This window comes from Trichosurus vulpecula, chromosome 1, assembly GCF_011100635.1.
Source record: "Trichosurus vulpecula isolate mTriVul1 chromosome 1, mTriVul1.pri, whole genome shotgun sequence".
In the NCBI taxonomy this organism is placed as follows: Eukaryota; Metazoa; Chordata; class Mammalia; order Diprotodontia; family Phalangeridae; genus Trichosurus; species Trichosurus vulpecula.
Window position 1 is genome coordinate 551,853,212 of NC_050573.1, and position 13,431 is coordinate 551,866,642.

The window sequence follows — 13,431 nt, forward strand, 5'->3', positions numbered from 1 at the left end:
TAACTATCATCTTAGGGCAGGTGAATCACAAATCTATACCCTAGTTTCTCCCCAGAGCTTTAGCATCATCAATTGCATATTGGACATTTTAAACCGTATTTCATGAAGATATCTCAAACTTAACATGTCTAAAACTGAATTTCTTATCTTTCCCCCTATACTCTCCCTTCCTCCAAACTCCCCTACTTCAGATGAAAGCACCACCATATTTCCAAACTCCCAGGTTTATGACCTTGGCATTATTCTTAACCCCTTGCTCCCCCACATGCACATACCCCAATGAATTTTTAAATCTTGTTGTTTCTGCCTTTACAACATTTCTTGAATCCAACCTCTTCTCTCTATTTACATGGCTATCACTTTAGGCCTACTCACCTCTAGATTATTGCAACAGCCTCCTAATTTCTCTCCCTGCTTCAGGTCTTTCCACCACTCTATTCTATATACTGCCAAAATAATTTCCCTTATGTGCAGATCTTATCACGTGACTTCCCCACTCAACCAACTTCACTGGCTTCCTATTTCTCCTAGAATAAAACAGAAACTCCTCTGTTCTTAAAGTCCTACATAACACATTCAGCTTCATGGAACAATGTTCCCCATCTCATAATCTGTGATCCAGCCGAACTAGCTTTCTCTCTGATATAACATATGATGCTATGCCATTCTTCTGTCTCCATGCCTTCAGTGGTATCCTAGAATGCCTAGAATGTGATCCCTCCTTATTTCCTGTATCATTGAGTACTTACCTTCCTTTAAGATTCTTCTCAGGCACTACCTTCTCCGTGAAGCCTTTCCTGATCCCTCAATTGCCAGGACCTTTCCTCCTTAACCACCTTGCACTGAACTACTATGCCTGTTTATATTTATTCACTTTCTGTTTATACTGTATATGTTTCATATGCCTTTGTTGTCTCATTTATTAAATGAAAGTTTATTGCAAGTAAGGATTGTTTAATTCTCTGTACTTGTACCCCAAGCATAATGTTGTTTCAACAATCCGGCTAACAGCTTCTGTGGGGGTGTAAGATCCATCCACAGCCAGCACTGGGAAGGCTGCCAACAGCACAGGTTCTTTTGATCCACCTTAATAAGGAAAGCAAGGTGAAGGGGTTGACAAGTTTACTTTAATTCAGCATACAGATGGCATTCACTTAGTTCAGGGGAAAAAACCAGCACCCTGAACTTCAGAACAAAATACAAAGTACAAACATCAACAGACAGACCAAATACAGATTCATAGTTACCAACATCTAGGTTCAGCCTGGGAGCTCAGAACAAGGGCTGGCCCAGAGTCACGCACGCCACCACTGCTGTGGGTAAGAGCTCCAAAGAACAGACAGCCAACCCCTGGTTTTTATATCTTTTTCAGCGTCAGGGGTGAGTCACACGTGTGACTCACCCATGTGACCTAGAATCGTCACAAAGAGGCGGACTTAAACCCACGTGATCTAAAACCCTCTGCTCTCCCAGACGTAAACTAGGCCCTCCCTGGAGTTAGCCCCACCTTGGGCCCCACCTTAGTTGCCAATCCACACCCACTAAGGTTTTACACCTAATAGGGGTTTGGGCCTGGGGCTTAGCACCTAGTAAGACTCAATGAAATACACTGAATTAATCAAAGCAAACAAAAGCCAAACTCTTCAAGGGCACTTGAACTAAGTGCTAAGAAGCCCATGTTGCTTACCAACACAAATGTCTGTATTAATAAATACTCGATTGATATCAAAGATGTTTGCTGGAGCTGGGGCACAATGCTTTATATTTTATAATGATTTTCACACCATTTTGTATGCTACTTTTAGTTGTTTGCTTTGTTCTTGGTTTTTTTTCTTTCCTAATTGTTTTTGGGGAAGGCCTTTATAAGCACCAAGGCACTAGTGACTTATTGGAACTTTTTAAAACTTTGTTGATGGCTGAATTTGACTATGTATTTGAGGGTGACAGGAAGGAAATCAAGAACTTTGTGTGACGGACAACTGCTGGAGCCTCCTTAAGTCCTACAAGAGTCATCCTGACTTAGAGACATGAGCAAATATAACCCCAAAGCACATCATGGAACATCAGGGAACATGAAATATGTGGAACCTCAAATATTTAACTGGAGGGAGAGAGTGTGATAGAAGTTGAACAGGGAAACCCATGATCAGTTTGTTGAATCCTCCCAATCAAATTGAAGAAATTACTGGTCACAGACCTTTGTCAGAAGGGCACTTCCCATGGAAGCAGGTGTGTACCTAACCAACTGCATATTTGGCCTTCAGTAATAAAGACTCTTCCTAATGCTCAGGTCACTGAGAATCAGGAGCTTGGATGCTTGTGGGAGGAGAAGTCAATCCCTTTGTGATCCTCTGGTTTTCTTGCATTCTCTCTCCCTTCAGCTTCTAGACTAGGATGCAGTAAAAGTGGAGGAATGAAAGGAATCTGTCCCTTCTCATCAGGAGAAGAATGGTGACTGGCAGAAGTACATGGCAATGCTTGCCCAAGAGAGACAGAGATGGGGGTTCTTGGATTTCCAATTCCCACCTGCTTTCTTGTGACTTTGTTTCTGTTTCTGGCACAGGTCAGAGGGTGGAGAGACTAAGAATGGACAAGATCCAGCCTTACAGATTCCATTAATTTTAAATTCATCAGTTCCTGATTTTGAAAGTCAGGTATTGCTACCTATAGGGAGATTCCCTTAATATTGTATTTCTCAGAGAAAAGAAGATGGTTCCCAGTGGGATTGCCCTGCATCTGGAAGACTGAAGCCATACCATAAAGGGTCAGAAGATCTAGAACTCATCAAATTTTCATAATGTTGTTGTGAGCTGCTCAAAATGTACAAGTCTGAGAAAAATGGGAAGTGTTTGTTTAGCAGCCCCAAAAAGTGCCTTTACCTTGGAGGGAGAATGAAATCTATTATTTGAGTGTATTATGTTTCTACATTTGTTCATGAGTGCCTAAATCCTTTTGTATTATGCATTTTCTGTGGTAAAGCTGCCCCACACATGAGACCCATATTGTACATTAAGTGCCTTTGTGGGAAGGGGCTCTGGTTATCTATACATATTGGAAAGAGATAAACATAAACTGGTAACAGAAATGGGATAAAATTCCAGGTTGGCAGCAATAAGCCAAGGAGATGAACAGATCCACTTGACATCAGGCACTCCAGAATAAGAATCGGTTCTGTGTGAGTCCTTGGGAGTCCATTTTAGAGCGGAAAGAGGAGTGTGCTCTGAACCACATTTCCTTCCTTTTGACCACAAAACTTCAGAAATAGTCTATATCAGAGATTTTTAACCTGGGGTCCACAGATTTCAAGGGAGTCTGTGAAACTGGGTGGAAAAAAAAATTATATCTTCCACTAAGTAGAATATTTCACTAACTTTATCATTTCTTTCAATTACAATTTTTTTTTAAAAAGACCAACATTATTTGAGAAGAGGTCAACAGGCTTCACCAGACTGCTGAAGTGGTCCATAATACAAAAAAAAAAAGAAAAAGTTAAGATTCCCCCCAGCCTCTGGCTATACCTACTACCTCTATTTTCTTACCAACAGTATTTTTTTCAGTTTATTTTTTCCTTTTCATATTTATGATATTTTAATATTGTTTCATTTTTCCCAATGGCATGTAAAAAGCAATTTCTGATATTCATTTTTTAAAATTTTGAGTTCTCTCGTTTCCTCACCTCACCCCTCTCTGACATGGTAAGTAATAATTTGGTATAGGTTATACATATGCAATCATAAAAACATATTTCTATATTAGTCATGCTGTAAAAGAAAACACAGACCAAAAAAATTAAGTGAGAAATAGTATGCTTCCATCTGTATTCAGACTCCATCAATTCTTTCTCTGGAGGAAAATGGTATTTTTCATCATGGGTCCTTTGGAATTGTCTTGAATCAACATATTGCTGAGAATAGTTAAGCCATTCACAGCTGATCATTACACAATATTGCTGTTACTATGTACAATGTTCTCCTGGTCCTGCTGACTTCACTTCACATCAATTCATGTAAGTCTCCAGTACTTCTTTAATCTGTTATAATCTTTTTTTTTTGCAGGGGGGAAGGCAGGGCAATTGGGGTTAAGTGACTTGCCCAAGGTCACACAGCTAGTAAATGTGTCCAGTATCTGAGGCCAGATTTAAACTCAGGTACCCCTGACTCCCCGGCCGGTGCTCTACTCAGTCTGCCACCTAGCTGCCCCCTGTTATAATCTTCTACCCCAACAATTCCAAAAAAACTACTCTTTGAAAATCACTACTGATCTTCAATTGAATCCAATGGGGTTTTGTTTGTTTGCTTGTTGTTTCAGTCCTAATTCTCTTCACAGGATATTTGACCATTTCATTCTACTTGAAACTCTCTCCTATCTTGGTTTCAATAAGTGAAGCTAAAGCAACATCGCAGCATCTATATTATCATGATTTGCCTTCCATAGTCTGATAAATTTTTACATATAGCATATCTATACACACACACACACACACACACACACACACACATATACACATGCACACGCATATATATTATGTACATGTCGGGTCAACTGGGGTTAAATGACTTCCCCAGGGTCAAACAGCTAGTGAGTAGCTGAGGCTGGGTTTGAACTCCAGGGCCAGTGCTGTATCTGTTACTTAGCATCCCCCTGATAGATATTATATTAACATTTTATATACTTCATGTTATTTATGACTTTCAAATCAATTTTAAACATGAGCTGCTCTTCCAAAATTCTGCACAATTATATAACTTCTGAAGACTAAAAAACTTCCCTTTTCTTCTTTGAATAGAGCTCAGGCATCATGGTTTTCATCAAATTAAGTAGAGGAAAATGAGAAAATATTGCTGTGCTTCCTGTAGAAGATATTAGTAAATTACTTCACAAAGTTAAGTCTATTTACTTAACTACTGTTCAGCAAAAATGCTACATTTCATTAACTGTAAGTCATTTTATCTAAACACACAGAAAATTATGATTTCATCAAGAAACAATCACTTGTTTAGTGACTCAAAGTCATCATTTAAAAAAATTTATTAGAAAGAAAAAATGTCATATTACGACCTTTGGGGTCAATGGATCATAGATTTAGGGCTGCAAGGGACTTTGGAGGGTGAGTCCAATGCCCTCATTTTACAGATGAGGTAACTAGCACAGTGAGGTTGAGTCAGGACAATGGGATTAGACAGACAGACAAGACAGACAGACAGATAGATCAGCTAGTTAAGTATCGGAGGCAGCATTTGAACCCCGTTCTCCCTGCTCCATGCTGACTTCCCTCAAGTTTCAGCCATCACTTTTACAAAGAACTACCTTTTTATTCTTGCTTTCCCATTGTAAATCTATTTTAGTTCATGTTCTACTATTCTGTCTACACTAGAGATCTACGTATCTTTATACAGTAAGTATCCTCCCAGTAGGACAGAAGCTCCTTGAGAGCCGGTACTGTTTTTTTAACTTTGTATCCCTGGTATTTAGGGCTTTGGCATACAGTGGTATGTGAATTACTGAGGTCGAGGTAAATAAAATACTAAATTTATTTCCTTATACAGTAAACCTTACAACTTTTTATATCTTTGAAAAACTTTTCAAATGCACAATGTCCTCCTTTTTGGCAGCCCAGTTTTCCAAGTCTAATCTTGCCTAATGTCTACAGATTTTCAATAGTGTTTAAATCAGGCAAATTTCCAGGCCACTGATATATATTTATCTTCATCTCATGTATAAATTTCTTAAACGTTTGTGATGTTTGGCATGGTACAAGGTCATGTTGATTAGACTTGGGAAAATGGACTGAGTAAATGAACCACCACAGTGGCCCTTATCACAGCCAATATTCAGTTTACTTTATTGAGCACAAGTATCCCATCCCTACTACTCATTGCTCTCAGTTGCCCAGGAAACAACCTTCAAAAGAGTACGATTACCTTTTGCCTGTGTTTCACTTATTACATTTAACAATGTCCAGTGTTCAATATGATGGGGAGAAAACAAACTGAACACATCAAACCAACAACAAAATAAAATGACATCTTCTCCTATTTTAGCAATAAATATAGGAAAATTCATCATAATAAATGGATTATAAACCTTACGTTGAAAGAAACTGAAAACTAAAGGAAAATAACCTACAGTGAAGGATTAAAAATGTTTGTATTTTGGTGACTTCAGGCATATAACAAATAATAATTCACATTCTCTCTGAAACAGTTGTGAAAGAGTCATGGAGAATATGAGGCACTGAGTACTTCCCTAAGCTGAAGTAAAACCTCCACTCATCGCAGTACTCAGATTGCGAGAGTCATAGATAACCTGGATTTGAAAATCAGTATTCTAAGATTACATATTGTAATTATTTTTAAATCAATTTTTTTCTATTTATAGTCTCCTTTAGCTGAGTGCCCTCTAGTGTTAATTAAAAATGTGGAACATGAATTAGTAGAATCAAATTGACAGACATTTTACACTAGATACATTTAAAGATTTCACAACAGTCCTACGGAAAGGACACAATGACTTAGGGTTACTGGAAATTTAAAAATATATTCAGAGAAAAGAAAAAAATCAGTATTCCTCGTAACAGAAGAGATGATAGGCACAAGACTAAAATAAGTAAAATGATCCCCAATATAGTACTTTTTTTGTCATTCTGAAAAAGACAAGTTAATGGCATTTAAATAATTACTTCCAAAGCTGCTATCTCTTAAGGGAAAAAAGCAACTGACCTCAAAACATTTCTCCTTCTTAGCTTGATGGAGTAGGTTAGCCATTCCAGGAAGCAACACTGGAAATATGAAATTTTCTAGATACTCTCTGGGAGAACCTAGAAAAAATCATAATAATGATATGCTATGAACAACAATTAAAAATTCATTTCATCTCTTACTGTCAATTTGAAGAAAGGTGAGATTTTCACTGAGTAAAAATAGATAATAACAACAAATAAAAACTGGACCTGTGATTTTACTGGTATAGGAAACTCCCAGGTGAGGAGACTCCCTACACTAATGCAAGGCAGCACTTTTCTCTCCAAGAGTTACCGAGAGGAGTTGTGTCAAACCCAGATAGAAACAGGGACCATAAACTGTATATAAGGGTTCCTACAGATCACATACATAGTTAGAAAGCCACATATGAACATTATGTATGTTTTACTGTATTTGTATTTATTTTGTTAAGTATTTTCCAATTATATTTTAATCTAATTTGGGCCACACTCAGGACTGCTGTGGGCTACATGTGTCCTCTGGTCTAGAGCAGAGAGTTTAATGACTTTCCCAGAGCCAGGGTATGTGAGAGGTCAAATTTGAAGCCTGGTCTTCCTGGTTTCCAATAAACAACCAAATAATTATGAACCAAATCATCACCATCATCATTGCCATCTTTACATTTTATAACATCTTGTATCAGGGATATGTCATGTTTCTGAAGAAAAGCTAACTATTCCTAAAGCATTTTTTCACTAGGTTTGAGCTTGGTTTATTTGTTTCTTTGGGTTCCCCAGCATTCACTAGGGTTAAATAGTCAAGTAGAAAGGGCACTGATCTGTAAGACAGAGGACCTTTGTCTAAATCCCAGTTCAAATCATTTTACCCTTCTAAATTCAAACTTCCTCATATGTGAATAGGAGTAATACATGTGCACTATCTGCACAATAGTGTTGTTGTGAGAAAAGTACTTCATAAACGTTAAAGTATTATGTAAATATAAACTAAATGTGAACTAGTCAACTGGATAAAAAGCCTTAACCCGATCTTAGGGGGAGTGGAGGACAGGGTTTTTTATAGGAAACTTGTAATGAAGCAATTTTAATCTCTAAAAGATTAAGTCATCTTCAACCTCTCTCCCTATCTATTGGTTTCTTCTCTAGTGCCTTTAAACAGGCCCAAATATGGCCCATCCTAAAAACAAACAAACAAAAAAGAACTTTCTATAAACCTTCAAGCTGTCACCACCCTTTCTCAGCCAAACTCCATGAAAAATCTGTCTACATATGCTGATTCTTTTCCTTTAATTCATTCCTCCACTTGCAATGTGGCTTCCAACCTCATGACTCACCTGAAACTTACCTCTAAAGTTACCCATCACCTCTTAAATGCCAAATCTGATCATCTGGTTTTTTTCAGTTCTGATCCGTCTCAATTTTCTGCTACTGTCTGACCACCCTCTCCTACCAGATACTCTCTTTTCTTTGGGATTTCATAACATTACTCTCTCTCCTGGTTCTCCTACTTGTCTAACTGTGTGTTCTCAGTCTCCTTCGCTGGTTCATTATCCAAATAAAACCAATTACCTAGTTGTGTGTGATCCCCAAGGTTCTGAACTAGGCCCCTACGCCTCTCTATTTACTTTCTTGTTGATCTTATCAGCTCAAATAGATTTAATAATCATTTCCATGTGTAGATATGTGTGTATGTGTATATCCAATTATACACATCCAGATCTACATATCCAATTCCGGTCTCTCCTATGAGCTCCAGTATTATATCACCAATTGCCTCTTGAACATTTAAACTGGATGTCCCAGAGTCATCTCAACTCAACATGTCCAAAACTGAACTCATTATCTTTTCCCTAAAACTCTCTCTTCTTCCAGACTTCTCTATTTCTGTCGAAGGCACTACCACATTTCTAGGCACCTTGGCTTTGTTCCCTTCACTGTCCCTTACCCCACATAACCAATCATTTGCCAAATTTTGAAGTTCTACATCTACAACACTTCTCCTATAGGAACCATTCATTCCGTCCACCCACACAGTCATCACCTCTGTTCAAGCAGGTCTAGCTAAAGTCACAAGGCAACCAGAGGGCCAGGAGGTAGCACAGGCTAGACAAATCAAACCATCTCCACTTTGACTACCACCTTCCCTCAGACACCAATGGAGAAAGCTTGGGATCCTGAACCAAAGCCTTGGAAATAACAATGCCCCCTAGGCCACTAGTCCGGCCAGGGATCCAAAACCATCATTGAGGGGAGTGATCTCTGTGGAGGGGGGACCTACTTTCCTTACCACCAGCAACATTAGTGAATTACCTGCTGTCACTAACAAGAGCCCTAGAAATGACCAGGACCAGTCTTGCCTCCAGCCCAGTCCCCAAAGCCATCATCCTAGGAAGCAGCGCCTGTGGAAATAGGATCTGGCAACTGCTTTGGTGGTCTTGTAACCCTGCTTCCTCAGCAGCGGTACTGAAAACTGGAAAAAGCAAGTTCTCACCACCTTGGCACTCTTAAGTGGTTCATCATCAGAAATACATAGGATCTTAGCAGTGGAAATCATATTAAAGAAGATGCATTACCATATGATTCATCACTCAGAGGACCTTTCCATCTAAACTGTAGATTCTGATGCACTAGCTTCCACTTGCTCCAGTCTAATTTTTAAGGTAGTATTTTCTTCAGTGGTCTTTTCGACCTCCTTTTCCATTTGGCTAATTCTGCCTTTCAAGGCATTCTTCTCCTCATTGGCTTTTTGGAGCTCTTTTGTCATTTGAGTTAGTCTGTTTTTTAAGGTGTTGTTCTCTTCAGTATATTTTTCAGTATTTTTTTGGGTCTCCTTTAGCAAGTCATTGACTTGTTTTTCATGGTTTTCTCACATCCTTCTCATTTCTCTTCCCAATTCTTCCTCTACTTCTCTAACTTGCTTTTCCAAATCCTTTTTGAGTCCTTCCATGGCCTGAGACCAGTTCATGTTTTTCTTGGAGGCTTTTGTTGTAGGCCCTTTGACTTTGTTGACTTCTTCTGGCTGTATGTTTTGGTCTCTGTCACTAAAGAAAGATTCCAGAGTCTGAGACTGAATCTGGGTACGTTTTCGCTGCCTGGCCATGTTCCCAGCCAACTTACTTGACCCTTGAGTTTTTCAGCGGGGTATGACTACTTGTAGAGTGAAGAGTTCTATGTTCCAAGCTTGCGGGGATGCGCTAGCTCTGCCACACCAGCACTCCTCCTTCCCCAAGAACCCCCAACCCGGACTGGACTTAGATCTTCAGCAGGCTGTGCACTCCTGCTCTGATGCGCCACTTAATTCCTCCCACTGGGTGGGCCTGGGGCTGGAAGCAACTGCAGCTGTAGTTCTGTAGCTGCCCCACCTCTGCTGCCCCTGGGGCTGTGGCCGAACGGCAAACTCCTTCTTTCACTCTGTCCCCAGCAGCTTTTCCCACTAACCTTCTCTGTTGTCTTTGGTGTTTGTGGGTTGAGAAGTCTGGTAACTGCTGCAGCTCAATGATTCAGGGTGCTAGGGCATGCTCCGCCCAGCTCCTGGTCTGGTTGGTCCTGCTACCACCCATGCTGGATTTCGCTCCCCTCCACTCCCAGCTCCGTGCGTGATAGACCTCACCCAGTGACCATCCAGGCTGTCCTGGGCTGGAGCCCTGCTTCCCTCTGCTATTTTGTGGGTTCTGCAGTTCTAGAACTGGTTCAAAGCCATTTATATAGGTTTTTGGAGGGACCTGGCAGGGAGCTCACACAAGTCCCTGCTTTCTGGCCGCCATCTTGGCTTGCCCCCCCCCCCTTTAGTTTGTAATGCCCTTCACAAAGGTAATCCCAACCTACTGTTACCGTTTCATGGGACTTCAATCCCCCTTCCTGCCCTCTGTTATCCAACCAAACTGGTCTTCCCTCTGTTCTTCACCCACAACAGGGACATTCCAAGCCTGACCCGACCTTACATGCTTTTGTACTGGCTATCCTCCATGCTTGGAAGGCAACCCCTCCAGTTGGCCTCATAGAACCCCATCTTTTACTTCACTATGCATCTCAAGCACCACCTTCTACACATTCTATCTGATAGACTCAATTGCTCGGGCCCTCTCCTCTCAAACTACCTCGTATTAGCTACTTTGTATTTGTTTGCATTTGTTCTCCTCATGTTTATTCTATATATACTTATACATGTATTTGTTTTTCTTCCCTAGTAGACTGTTAGTCCTCCGTCAGAGGGAATTTATTCACCATATTTATATCCTTAGAGTCTAGCATATGGCTTAATACTTGTTAATGACTAATTATTAAGTAGCTTTTGCTAACAGAGGTTTCAAGGCATAGAGTTAATAAATTGACTAGTAACTGCCAAAATTCTGAAATAAGATTGTAAAAACTAAGTAATAAAATCCAAAGCCTCAGATTTTTTTCATAGGAAAATGGACTTTTGTTTGAAAAATAAATCTTGAATTTTAAAAAGGAAAAAAAGAATTTTCCAGCATAGAAATAATTACATATGTATTACTATATGTACGCTTAAGGACTCAAAGATTCGTGCTTTCAATGGTGTGACTGAGTCCCTCCATTGTCCCAGATCACAATCTTTATGTAACTTCAGAGATGACCTCTGAGAATGGCTGTGGCCAAAAATTTTATTATCCAGCAGCCAACCTGCTGATGAGTCTTTCTACACTTAGCTGCCTGGTCCACAGATAATAGCTATAAAGTACACTGCTGGACCTTGGCACTAAAAAACTTTTCCAATTGTTTGTAGCTGCATAAATTTGATGTGTAAAAGCACAGAAATTGTTAGAAAGTGCAACAATATTTCAAAGCTTAGGATAATAGATAATAACATTGATGACCATGATTAATAAATTCTGATTATTAATTTTGCTTGTGTATTTGTTATAAGGGTTTTCCTTTTTCTTTCTCCAGTAAGGGGTGGGTGGAAGAAAGAAGAAATAAATGCTTGAAAATTGAAAAAAAATTTAATTAAGATAAAAACAAGACAAATCCCCCCCCCGCCCCCGCCGAAAACCACTGATGCCTAGCAACCAAGTGAACAACAGAGAGAAGAAAAGGTACTTATCCTAAAACCTCCTGAGTCACCCAGCCCATGTGTCTCTTTCTCAGGGTCTTTGTACATCTTCTATCATTCTTCCTCTTTGCTTCCCACCTCCCTTACTTATTTAACTGCCTATCATATGCCACTGAAGTATGCATGTGCATACGCACAATCAATTTCGTAAATATTTATAAGGCAGCTATGTGTTATTTGTCATGTTCATTGAGTAAATACAACAAATAAAGAACATCATTTTTTAAGCTAAGCTTTTCTCCACCTAAGAAGCCATCTCTAATGACCTATTCTGCTGCTCTCTCTTGGTATGGATGCGACCCAGGACTCTTAAAGGCTATGCTAGCACAGCACAATTTCTGGTGGGATCTGCCAAGCCGGAAAGTTATAGATGGGCCCAACTGGCTATGGGTATGTCTTCTAAGAACAGTGAAGTTCAGAGAGACTCATTGCCAGAATATATGAATGCATTTTTCAGCCACAGCAGTGCATCAAGAAGTCTGTGAGGATGAGGAGGGGTAAGAATCAATCAGCATGAGTGGACATAAAGTCTGAAACAATAAAATCACGTACCTTTGAAGTACTGAAGTACAACTTTAAAAAGAAGTGAAATATTTTTCCTCTTTAAAAATTAAAAATAATCTAAGTCTCTTTCTTAACTCATGTGACCTTCATTTGATTTTTTTCCCCAAGAGTACCCACCTAATGCTCTATGGTAATGTCAAAAAGAAACCAGAAAGGAGACTTCCTTATTCTCTTACTTACATGTTTTGGGGTCAAAGACGTCTGGAGCTTCAGGTGCTGCACAAGGTATATCTTGGACAATGGCATAATTTGGAGTAACTTGAAAAAAGTGTTCTGGACTTAAACCTGGGAAAACCGTTGCCTCCAAAGGAGCAGAAACCTTTAAAAATCAGTTTACAGAAATGGTATAAATGATTTGGTTTTCCTTTATGAATCACACAGAACTCAAGATTAAAAGTCTTTCTGGTGACCTAGATGCTGCAATATTTTTTGTAATGATTACAATGGTATTTAAATCATAAGCAATTTTATACCTTCCAAAATTAAAAAAGGCCATGTAGTATGAAATTCCTTATATTAATGACACCATAGATACAGTTCCTATCTCATATATGTGCAAAGATGCTACCATTGAGTATGCCATAAAAAGGCCATCAGATACTTATATAAAGAGAGCTGTAATTGCAATCAGAAGATCTGTGTTCCCATCCTGACTCCAATTATATTAGTTGTGTGGTTATGAGCAAGTACTGAATACTAAGAAGGCATACTTATCACAACATCCAGGAAATAGGGTGAGAACACAATGAAGACCAACAGAGGCAGAAAAGGAAAGCAACATTAACACCCAAATAGATTACACATCACCGGAGCAGAAAGAGGGACTAGATACGGAATACGGGGAACAGATCATCAGTTAGCATGCAGACATAATCTAGAGAGATGGGGGACATCAACTATCTCAACACTTGTTGGATTTTTTTCTCTGCCAAAAGCAGAGTAGCTAATTTCTCTTAGCTTTCCTTCAAAAGGTGGAAGAAGTGACAAGGGAAACCACTCTTCTGGAGCTGATTTTTACCAATAAAGAAAAACTGGTTGCTGAAATAGAAATTATGGGAATCTTGCAGCAAAATGT

At 39.3% G+C, this 13,431-nt stretch overlaps 1 protein-coding gene across 1 annotated transcript in view; it reads right to left on the reverse strand.

Annotated features, from left to right (window-relative positions):
* IQCK (IQ motif containing K) overlaps nt 1–13,431 on the reverse strand; it is a 149,696-nt gene that overhangs the window by 105,713 nt on the left and 30,552 nt on the right. Inside the window, exons 3-4 of the mRNA XM_036741681.1 lie at nt 12,537–12,675; nt 6,720–6,817 (exon numbers count right to left, since the gene is read on the reverse strand). Coding sequence (XP_036597576.1) covers nt 6,720–6,817; nt 12,537–12,675 — 237 coding nt within the window. The remainder of the gene's footprint in view (nt 1–6,719; nt 6,818–12,536; nt 12,676–13,431) is intronic.